This window comes from Otolemur garnettii, unplaced genomic scaffold, assembly GCF_000181295.1.
Source record: "Otolemur garnettii isolate 467f Iridium unplaced genomic scaffold, OtoGar3 scaffold00111, whole genome shotgun sequence".
Classification (NCBI taxonomy): Eukaryota; Metazoa; Chordata; class Mammalia; order Primates; family Galagidae; genus Otolemur; species Otolemur garnettii.
The window spans coordinates 2,853,017-2,864,475 of NW_003852506.1; the positions used below are offsets into that span (position 1 = coordinate 2,853,017).

General features: G+C 57.0%; 1 protein-coding gene across 1 annotated transcript; it reads right to left on the reverse strand.

Annotated features, from left to right (window-relative positions):
* Positions 1-3,099: 3,099 nt before the first annotated feature.
* OLIG2 (oligodendrocyte transcription factor 2) lies at positions 3,100-5,142 on the reverse strand. Its single transcript, XM_003797102.2, has 2 exons — positions 4,961-5,142; positions 3,100-4,213 (listed from the first exon to the last, which is right to left on the reverse strand). The coding sequence occupies exon 2, from the start codon at positions 4,152-4,154 to the stop codon at positions 3,186-3,188; it is 969 nt and encodes a 322-aa protein (XP_003797150.2). The 5' UTR covers positions 4,155-4,213; positions 4,961-5,142; the 3' UTR covers positions 3,100-3,185.
* Positions 5,143-11,459: the final 6,317 nt, after the last annotated feature.

The following is an 11,459-nucleotide window of genomic DNA, read 5'->3' on the forward strand; positions in this document are numbered from 1 at the left end:
CCCAGGAGTGTTTCCTGTTGGATCCGCTAACCCTTCTCTGAGCTTTCTATGACCCTCCCCCCAGCACCCATGCAATGCCCTGGTTCAGGGGGTTTTCATTAATTCCACTCTGAGAATGACAAGGGCACACCTCTGGGTAGATGGCTTTTGAGCCTCAAATTGCCACAGGTGTCCCTAGTACCTGTGTCTTCCAATAGTCACATCAGTCTCTGGCCTCACTGGGCATGTGACACCCCTGTGGGTTTGCTTTACCCACTATCCCCAGGATGAAGAACTCTGACTCTCTGAACAGCCAAGGCATCCTACAGCTCTCGTGAGTCCTCCAACACCAGGGAATTGGCATTTCTTTGTGACTCCGGCCCACATGAGAGCCTGGGGAGTGTGGGGACAGTGTCCTGGGGGTGCAGAGGAGGTTCAAATTCTGCCCACTGGGCTCTACTCCCTCAACCTCCAGCCAACAGAGCTCCCTGGTTCTGAAGGAGGAGTGGGTCTCACAGATCTTGACATCTGGTGAGTCCTTGACCTGGAGGCTGAGAGCTGGGGAGCCACAAGGGCCACACAGGTGGGGGTGACAGAGGAGGCTCAGCTGCAGCCCAGCACTGGAGAGAATTTCAGGGCTAATGTCCCTCACCCATGGGATCCACACTGCTAGTGCTTGGCAGCAGGCCCCCCCACACTTGTTCCCTTCCTCCCCTCTTTCCCATCTCTTCTTTTTCAGTGGGGAGCCGAATTAATGGCTCACCAAAGTCAAAGTGGTTGGCACAGTCTTCTCCTGCCCCCAATAGAAGCCCAGTTACTGGCCTGAGGTATCCCAGCAGCCTCAACCCCCCTCAAAGATCAAGACCACCCTCCCAGAGCAGCCACCTGCCACTCACAGCCAAAATGTGTTGTGTGTGCCTGCGTGTTCTTCTGCAGTGTTGCTGTATGTATGTGTGTGTGTGTGGGGGGGGCTTGGGTCTCTCACGTGGCTTTTGAGGTCCCCAGCTGGGCACAGCTTAGGTGGCCAGCTGGGGGTGGGGGAACCCAGCCTGGCTGGACACAGCTCCTCCTTCCTTCCAGGCCCAGGTCTGACTTTCAGGGGCACGCGTTTTCAGGCCATTCGTGGGGTCCAGAGACCAAAACAGGGTCTGTCCTTCTCCTTGACTGGAAAGGCCGAAAGTCTTTAATTTCTGCCCAGAATCTGGATCCTAGTGGAGCGAGAAGATTGGTGGCCCCGGCAAAAAGCACAGAGGCTGAAGGGCGGCAAGTGAGAGCCCTCGGCCCTCTGTTCCCAGCACTTGACACTGTGCAGTTCAAGGCCAGGGTGGGCGGTGGGAGAGGGTCGTAGAAAGCTGGAGAAGGGTTAGCGGATCCCGCAGGAAACACTCCCGGGGCTGTGCGGGAGGCGCTGGGGCTCCGCCGGACCAGGGCTATCCGCAGCTGAAGCCAAGGAAACCCGTGGGACCGGGCGGTGACCAGAGACCAGTCTGAGCAGAAAGAAAGAAAATTTGAGCAGAAAACACCCAAAAGCCAGAGCACCGCTCTTGCCCCCAAAGACGCAAAGTTCTGGGCTCCGGGGAAGTAATTTTCACTTTTCAACTAATTTAATACCCAACTGAAGGGGAAGGGGATTTTGGGTTAGGCGTTAGAAACAAAAATAAGGACAAGAAAGTTGTGGAAAACACCAGACGGATGTGCTCAAAAACGAATGTGGGGAGGACTAACCAGCTCATCTGTCCAGGTGTTAAGCCAGCGGAGTAACCCCAGATCACGCCCCAAGGGACCGCGCCCCCAAAGCCCCTTCGGCGCCACCCCACGCCTCCTACTCACACGGATGGAAGCTCCCGATTCACTTATATTTTATTTAAAATCTCAACACTCGATCATTTATTTCGTTTTTGCAACCAAACGAGTAATAAATATTATTTAGCACTTTGTTTTTACAAAAATAAAACACATGATACACTCTCTGGGAGGGGCAGCGCGGTCAGAGCAGGAAAGTCACCCGGGGACTCTACGGCCGGCAAGGCCCAGCAGGCAACGCCGGGCTGCTCCCAGGATGCAGGAAGCACGTGGAGTTTACCATTTGTGTTAAATGTGGGAAAAAGAAACCAAAATAGAGAGAGGAAAGCAGGCTTAGACTCCGGTGAGGCTGGCAGTCAGGAGCAAACGCCCTAGCATCGCGCACTTACCTCATCATTGATATTATATTCACACGTTCAAAATTTATTTCCAAGAAAGAAATTCTTAAAAAGCCGACAGAACCCCCAAATAACCCAAGCTGTATTCACAGCAACTTCCTTTTAATTCTGTCAAGTCCTCAGGTACCAAAATGACTCCTCCCAATTGAGTAAAAAAATTAAATCAGAGACGGAAAGAATGGAGGGGGGTACTTTGTATTTTAAAATAATAACTAAAAAACGCCCACCCCTCAGATCGGCAGTTTTAGTTATCCCAATCCACAAGTGGTTCCACTCTGAGCGTCTTTAAAGCTTGCTCAGGAACATCCACAGATTTATTAGAAAACCACAAACCCAATCAACGGGAGAGACAGTAAGGAATGCAACAGTTTTGGAGGGCGACGGTTTACCCAGATTCCGAGACTGGATACCACCATAAGTGCTTCTGGTACCGAACGACAGCTTCCCACTAAGTTGTCGCCAGGCCAGGGACGACCCTCCAGGGCGAGGCCCGGCGGTCGCTTCTGCAGTCGCCCCTCCTCCCCAATCTCGGTCTCCTGCTGGTCAAGAGAGGAGGAAGGAGAGGACGTCCTAATTGTGCCTCTCTTCCAACCTCCCGCCGGCGAGGTGCTGCCCGGCTGAGTCTGGAAGTCCAGCAGGTGCTCGTGGGGGAAACCACAGTTTTTAGAATCTCTTCTGAGCCGGGGTGGAGGAGCGGGTAAGTTCGAGCTAGGGAAGCACATAGCGGTACCGTTTTGTAAAATAGTGTCTGCTGGACCCGCGCAGTTTAGAGCCTCGAGGGCTCAATCAGATGCCGGGAGCGAACACCCCCCATACTACTACTCTATGCGCACCTTCCTAGCTCTGGTTCCCAGGTTCTGGAGTCCCCACCATTTCCTACTCCCAGTCCAAAGTCCTGTGCCCCTTCCTCCAGACAGAGCTTTCGAGCCCGGACGCCTGCCACTCTCCGTTTCCCCGAGGCCTCCCCAGCTCCCCGCTCGCCTGAACCCGCCGTCGCCGGTCGGCTCACTTGGCGTCGGAAGTGAGGCGGGGCAGGCTGCCCGCGCCCATGGCCGACACGTGGTGGTGTGGCGGTGGCACCTGGCACATGCTGCAGGGACAGGGCATACCTCCCCAGTGCTGGAAGCCCCCGCTACCCCCGCTGCCACCGCCCCCGCCCCCGAGCGGGGCGGCCGCGGCTGCAGACGGAGACTTTAGCAGGCTGTGCGGAGGCCGAATGGATCCGACCGACGACAGCCCGGAGCCAGGCAAAGAGGCGCTGGACACCGCAGCGGCCGCAGCGGCAGCAGCGGCGGCAGCAGCTGCGGGCGGCAGGATGGGGTGGTGCACTGCCGGGTGGTGCGCGGCGTGCGCGGCCGCGGGGTGCGCGGTGGTGGCGGGCAGCGGCGCGGAGTGAGCCAGGCCGCCACAGGCCGACGGGTGGAAGCCAGCATGGTGGCCGCCATAGATCTCGCTCACCAGTCGTTTCATCTCCTCCAGTGAGTTGGTGAGCATGAGGATGTAGTTGCGCGCCAGTAGTAGCGTGGCGATCTTGGAGAGCTTGCGCACCGACGGGCCGTGCGCGTATGGCATGACCTCGCGCAGGCCGTCCATGGCTATGTTGAGGTCGTGCATGCGCTTGCGCTCGCGGCTGTTGATTTTGAGGCGCAGCTGCTGCAGCTCCGGCTCAGTCATCTGCTTCTTGTCCTTCTTGGTGGACGATGCGGCCGCCGACGACGTGGACGATGAGGTGCTGGATGACGATGACTTGAAGCCTCCGCTTCCCAGCTTGTCCCCAGAGTGCGCTCCCGCTGAGCCCATGGCGCCGCGCAGCTCCGCGCTTAGCTCCGGCGGGCAGTCGCTTGGCGTGGACGAGGACACTGTGGCCCCGGTAAAGCCGCCGCCGCTGCTGCTCTTGCTCCGAGCAGGTAGAAAAAGGTCATCGGGTTCCGGCGACGACGGGCGGCTGGACACCAGGCTGGCGTCCGAGTCCATGGCCCCAGGGGAAGATAGTCGCGACTTTTGCAGGGTCCTCCTTTATTTGGTCCCCAGAACTTTCAGGGAAAGAGGGAAAAGGAGAGAGAAAGACAGAGAGAGAGAGACTTTAATGACAGAGAGAGACTTTAATGACAGAAAAATTGTTCCCGCCGGCACCGCAGCGCGGAGTCCAGGTAGAGGCGGAGGATCGCTCCCAGTCACCCTCGCCGCTATCTCTGGCCTTCCTTCTAGCTGCACGCAGGTACCCATATTTAATCTCTCTCTTTTCCTCCCCCCTCCACGTCCCCTCTGCTCTCATCCAACAGGTTGTTTTATTTCGGGGAACCTTGGGTGACTCTGAGAGAGGGTGGCATTGTAGCGGTTTTGTGCCTACAGTTGGGAATGGAAAAGCTGGACCTCTGGGACGGGAATAAACGAGTGGCAAGTGAGGGTTTTTCTTCACAAAGCGTGGAGATCTAAAGAGAGAACTGTTTATTTGGTTCCTCAAACTCATCCACCTTATCTCCATCGACAACGCAGCAAACACACGCGCACACACACGCACCCAGCACTGGCGCGGGGCCATGTGCTGCGTCCAGGGGGCTCAGCGAGTCACCAGCTGCTCGGACTTGTCGCTTTGGGGCGAGGGAAATGCAGCGGTCAGTGTGGGGAGGGCAGAGCAGCAAAGCCCCTCGGGAATCCCAGCCAGCAAGGGAAGGATTCAGAGCCCCTCTACCGGAGCATCCTAGGTCAGGTCACAGCCGAGTTGGGGGCGTCTGTCCCTGGGATCTAGGCTGGGGCTGCTGGAGGGCGGACACACTTACTGTGGATGCGTTTCAAGTAGCTCTCTCCAAAAAGCCTCAACGGAGACTCTGGCACCCGGCAATGGTGTCGCGTCGGTCTATAATAAGCATCCGCACCTTTCTGGGCTCTGCCGGTTTTTATAGCCGGGTGGCGGCGGCGACAGCGGCAGCGGTTGCCGGGGCGGGGGCGGGGAACAATGTGCTGTCCTGGAGGGGCAGTAGCGCCAATGAGTTGGGCCGGCCCGGGGGGCTGGGAAGCTGATGTCATCCGGGCTAATTCCGCTCAATGAAACTCTCGGAGCGGGGCACACGCCTCCTCCTGCAAGCACACAACCAATGGGCGCGCGAGGCCAGGAGATTCTTGGGGAGGGACTGGAGGAGGGACCTGCAGAGGCAGAGTGAGAGGCTGGCAAGGAAGGAGGGAGAGCGCGCAGGGCAGGGACAGGAGACCGAGCGCGCTTGGGTCTGAGCGAAAAAGGGAACGCAGTCAAATTTCTGTAAAATACGGTCACCTCAGAGGCTGGAGATGGGGGGTAAGGAGGAGGATGGGATAGGGTAGGCTGGGGACAATGCAGGCAAACTAATCTGATACCCAAGGCTGCCAGATCTTTCGGGATGAGCGTGGATTGCCCTGGCGGCCCAGGAATGGGGCTGTAGTGTCCTCCCTAGATCTTCTGTCTTTCTAATTTCCCGCCTCCTGTTTCCATCTCCTGCGTTTCATCAACACGTGGGTGTTTGGGACCCTAAACGTATACAATAACTAGACACAAAGCCCTCAATTCTTCGCGCTCTTAGGGCGCATCTAGGAGGTGGCAGCAGCCGCAGCTCTGCAGGCGGCGGGTAGCGCCCCCAGCTGGGGGCAGGGCCTTGCCAGGCAGAGGGCAGTCGAGAAGGAAACCGACTTTGCCGTGCAGTGTTTTGAAAGAAATCACAACTCTTCATTAAGGGGAGGTTCGTGTAGGCCCAGGGACAAGTTATTTCAGTAGCCGCACTGACACGACAGAGTTGTGCTTGGAGTTAATACATTTATTGGCAGGGCGGCCTGATGATAACATTTTTTAGCATTATCTTTGTGATCTGCGCCCAACCTTGGGGTAGAATACAACGCAGGTTGTTTGCAAAATGAAATCTCGGATCTGGTCAAAGGCTTCTCCATGCTGTGGGACAGACAGCGAGAACGAACCCATGGCGACTGAGTTCGGGCACGGATCCCGTTTTACTGATGGCTGTCTCCATCTCAAATCTGGAAACTCTTGACCATGAGGAGTTAAGCCTGTTATGGATAAAAGACCTACTGAGGTAATTTAAAAGTATCTACGCATTCACCCATTTTACTGTTGGGAAAACCTAGACATTGTAGAAAAAAAAAATCACACTGCTAAACCTTTACAGAGCAGTGGTACTTGGACAGGAGACAAGGCGGTTCCTCACACAGAGGCTGTCTGTCTTCCCAACTCCTCACTTTTCCCCTGAGCTGAATTTCTCACATCCATACATGTAGAATGCAGAAATTTGTTTCTGCGGGTCTGGGATGCTAGCTTTCACTGCCCGCACGTGCGCGCGCACACGCGCCCAGTCCTCTCCCAGGCAGCGTTGGAATACTCTGGTTACTTCCCTTGTTTGGGAACTTTTAATGTGCTTGTAAGATCTTTAAAAAAAGGAAACACATAAACAATAGCAATTGGTCTTCAAGCAGCAAAGTTACAAAATAAATAAATGCAAACAGAAACTAGTGTTATTGCCCCAAGTTGGGGTGGTGGTGGTGGTGTCTCTTTGCCGTCTGTGCGGGGAGACCAGTCCACGCTCGCCTGGTCCCGTCTTGGGCCTTCTGGAGCATTATTTTTCAACCGCGAATTTCCCAGCTGGCTCTGCAGCCATCCGTTAAATATGTATTTAAAGCATGAAGAACTGAAGCGTGGTGATATGTGGTCCAACGGCTACAAAGATGACCTGTAACCGTTCAATTAGTACAATATGTCTACAGACTAAAGCTGGGAGCGCGGGCGGGGATCAGCAAGAGATCCAACGTTTGACGATCGCTCCTTTGGGCCTACTCCGCCAATGGCGGTGAGGCCGTGTGTGAAGGTGCGTGCCGTGGAGCCCCTAGCCCAGGCGCGGAGTTGTGCGCCTGCCTGCCACTGTATCTAATAAACAACAGCAGGCGCGACGTGCGCGCGCCTGGGTTGCTGCGGCTGAGGCTAGTCCAGCTGCCGGCACGTGTCCCGGAACCCGGGATCCTTCTTTTGTTGCTTCCTGCTGGTGTCTGTCCAGCGTCCAGCCTGCGTCGGAGGCAGTGCTGGGTCTGAGGTTCTTTACACTCTTGTTCCAATGACTGGAGTTGGGGCTAGGGTGAAAGTCTAGGGGCCTGACCCGGCACAGCGCGAGTCTACAGCCTGGAAGACGAAGTCCGAAGGCAGAAGAGCTGGCGGGCACTCCAGGTTCCCTCGTGGACGCCCCCAATAACTGTCCAAGCCCTAGTTCGGTGGAGCCGAAGCTGCGTCAGCGGTTCTGGGGCTGTGCAGCGGCACCTCGTGGTCCTTGCTCCCCACATCCGGAACTGGGGCTGGCGGCTCTAGGCTGCGGGCTCTTTCGTCCCCCCCGCCGCCTCCCCCCACCCATCTCCTCCCTCAGCCAAACAGTAGCTTGGGAGGTGGGAGCAGTCTGTGACTCCTGGGCTTCTTTACCCGGGAGCGAATGGGACACTGAGCTCCTCTCCCAGGGTCTCTAATATCCCCACCTCCTGTGAATAATCGGAAACTAGAGCTGATCTACCTGCTTCTGCCCTTGCTTGTCCTGGAGGCGTCCCCAGCACTTCTCCGGGTCCTGCGCCTGGCGCCGGATGTGAACGTCCTGGGCAGGTACCGGGGCAAGGCGGTCCTCAGCAGCGCATGCTGCTGGGCCGCAGCCCCTTCCCAGGGAATTGAGCGCTCGCTTGCCAAGGCTGATCCGCCCCGCTTAGGAGTTTCTGGCTAGCTTCGGCGTCCTGGGGCTGTTGGCCTCCTCTGTCAAAGCGGGCGACCTGTTTTTCCTTCTCCTTTGTGTTTCCTTCCCACAAAAGGCGGGTGCGCGTCGGGCCGGCCTTTTCTGGGTCTCCTGGTGGGCCGGGGAGAAGCCTACGCCAAACCCGCCCCGGCGGGCTCACACAGGGTTCCAGGGCGCAGACCTCCCACTGCTTCCCGGGTCGCTCCCCGGCCTTTCTTTCTGGTTCTCTTCCTTTCCTTCTCCGAGTTCCTGCTTACATTCAGGCCGCGTCTTGGCCCGGCTGCCAAGAAGAGCAACGTCCTTGCGCAGAGCTGACCAGGGGTGGCGGTGGGAGACAAGGCTCCCGACACCGCAAGGAAAAGGAAGCAGTTCAGCCCAGCTCCTGGTCGGAAACCAAGAGGGATGTGGAATGACAACTTTTGGCGCCGAAACGTGTGCGACATGACCTCTCAGAAGTCAGAACTCTGCAAACAAATGGTTTGTCTTCCTGACAGAACTCAGCTCCAGGAATCGTTCAAGGTCATGCCAGTATCCCCGACCCCAAAGCAGAGTACAGGTTCTGTCGCTTGGCAAGTGTCTGGTAAATACTTCTGGATGCTCTCACGCACAAATGTGCACGCAGACATGTATGGAATATGGCTCGTAAAATACATGTAAATGTGGGCAAAGGTGTGGTCTGTGTTTATTTGGTGTACACAATAGTGAGGTCTATGATCTGGATTTCAGGGTGTACAGGGGCCTTTAGAATGATCTGTTGACTTTCATCTCATGACAGCTCTGATCACTTAAGACGACCTAAATTGTGCAAGGAACTAAGTGAGTCTTGAAAGATTTCATTTTATTTTAATCTCTCACTGGCTGTGGAAGGGAGATATCATTCCCATTTTACAGATGGGGAAAGTGACACTCAGTTGCCCAAGGTCCTGCAAACAGAGGAGCAGTTCCAGGGAGATGGCCTTGGATTGGTAAAGTGGATTTCTAGAAGCTACCTGAAGCCTCCAAGGGTGACACCTGCCCCTTGCAATTTCTGTAGTCTGCTAATCATCTGTTTGACGGACCTCAGGTGCTGTGAATCCAAGACCCCTGGCTCTGCCTGGCTTAGACTTGGGTGTCAGCAGAGGCTGAGAGGAACACCAGGAGACCCAAGTGAGGGGTGCTGTCCTGGAAGCTAGAAGAAATCAACAAACAAAAGAGCAACCTAAAAAAACCCCAAGCTAATCACCACTCATCCCCAGAAAACCCCTTCCTTTCTGTGAAGCAGGAGTGACAGCCACCATTGAGGTTAAGTGCCCCCCAGCCTGCAGTGGTATGACATTGGGACAAAAATGAGGGGTGCCACAATCTATTATTGACCTCACCTTAAGATTCGTTATCTCAATCTTTGCAGCAGCCCCTTTGAGGTTAGGAGGAAGACTCATTGTTCCCTTTTTACAGATGAAGATCCTGAAGCTCAGAGGCCAAGGCAGGTTCAATCTCTAGCCCACCAGATCCCACCACCCTCCCCTTCTCCCCTCCTTTGCTCCTCTCCCATCCAGAAGGCACTAGGCACATACTATTGCTTTGAGCCCTACTGCACCTCCGGGGCCCTGAGGTCTCCACTTCTCTGGGGGCCACCCCTTTCTTCAAGTGGGGATTAATCCAGAGAGTGAGGAGTCAGTGCGAATAGCTCTGGGAGACCTGTGAGGGTGTCCCTGGCCGGGTGCAGTCCTGAGGTGGAGGTGGGGGCGCACCATTCGTTATAAGGCTGACCCGGAAACTTCTACCCGCTGGGTCGGGCTATTGAGGACCCTGGGCGGCGGGGACAGCAGGCCTTTGATCGCTGGAGACTTTAGATTATGAACAGATGACAAGATGTGATTACTCTCAGAGACAGGGTTGTGTCACATGCGGAGGGCGTAGAACCTCTCACCTCGGCATCCAGAACGCTGGGCGGATCGCCTGGCTTGCAATCTGTGGAGGGGAGCGACCGTTTATGTAACCACTGTGCATATAAGTGGCTGCAAGATATTTCCCCCATTGCCTTCAGGATCACATTCAAGCCCTTTAACGACCTACCGGGTCCGGACCTGGGTCGTGCCACACCCCGGTGGACGCTGCTCTTTCCCATCTTCGCCACGCCCCCCCCCGCCCCCGGCCCCTCACACCTCCCAGATCCATCCCGCATCTGCGTGTGTGTGAGTTCTGGCGTTCAGAATTCAGTCTGGCAAGGCCCCTCTGTGCCTCCTCCAGACCCTCCGGCACCTGCTGCTGCCCCCCCACCCTTTCTGGTTTCTCCCTCCCCTGCTGTAAGGGTCGGGCTCCTCTGCCCAGGAGAACCCCTAGCAGGTCCTCACTGTGCCGGAACTCGCCTTGCGTCCCCGGGCCTGGAGCAGAGACAAGGCCCAAAAGGGCTCAATAAATCCGAAAGGCCGGTGAGATAGTTGTCCAGAGTTTTACCGGAGTTTCCACACCCCACAAAACATGGTACAATTGAAGGGAGGTCCTAGTGGCACAATTTCCCGCTAGTTAACCCAGTTCTCCAAATGCCTGATGCAGCAGCGGAGCCTCTGGGGGACTCGGCGCCTCGCCCTCCTCCTCCCCCAGGCCGAAGGGACTCTCGGTGTGGTGGGTCTCCAGGTCTCCTCCCGGTGCTCCTCCCATACCCGTCCCCCTTCCCCTGCCCGCCCCCGGGAGCGGACCAACACCTGGGGGCGGCCTGGGGGTTCTGGGGCACCTGGAAGAAGCAGCCCGCGCTCCCGCCGAAGGCTGGGTCCGCGGAGCTGGAGGTGGGCTGGCCGCTGCGCTCGGGCTTCGGGCGGCTCCCGTCCCCCGGGGGAAGGAAGCGGCTCCTAGGGAGAGACATAGCCGCGGTGAAAGATGGCACCGCCTGGGACCCGAGCAAACACACTGCGGGCGGGGCATCCTCAGCCGCAGCTCCACGGCCCCAGCCCCGCAGAGCCCGGGAGCTAGCGCACGCGGCAGCTGGGCCCCTCCGCTGGGGCTCAGGGCTGCGGGCCAGCGCCGCAAATCGCCTCCGTGCAGGGCCAGCGGCCCGCAGCTTCAGCCGGGTGCAGGGTGGGAGCCAGGGGCCCTCCGCACGCTCTGGGTCCTGCTCCCCGCCCCTCCCACCTGGTGCCTGGGCCTTGGATCCGGAATGACTGGAGGTTGCCGGCACTCTCGAGCTGGTCACGCTCCGCTTTGCCTTTCCGCTCTGTTCCTCTCCCTCCTCTTTTTCTCATCCCACCCCATTTACCTCTGAATTTTATTTCTGATTTTCCCTCGTTAATAGAATGAGAGATGCCCAGCTTTAGAGAGTCAGGAGTCTCGGGAGAACTCCACGCGCCCGCCCATCTCCAGACCCTCGTGGTCCTGGGACGTGGGTGTTCCTTGGAACGCAAAGTCTCGGTTTCAGGCAGAGAAACAAAATCTCAGTCAAACGCCACCCCTAGGTAACGCGGGGCACGGGGGAGTTTAGGAAGCCCTGTTCTTCCGGCTCATCCTTGGCGTGTTCTCTCCCCAAGGGCCTTGGATCTTCCAGTCCCAGGCACAAGACCCCACC

Coding starts and splice junctions, on each gene's coding strand:
- OLIG2 (XM_003797102.2), bottom strand. CDS start 4,154: ATGGACTCGGACGCCAGCCTGGTGTCCAGCCGCCCGTCGTCGCCGGAA.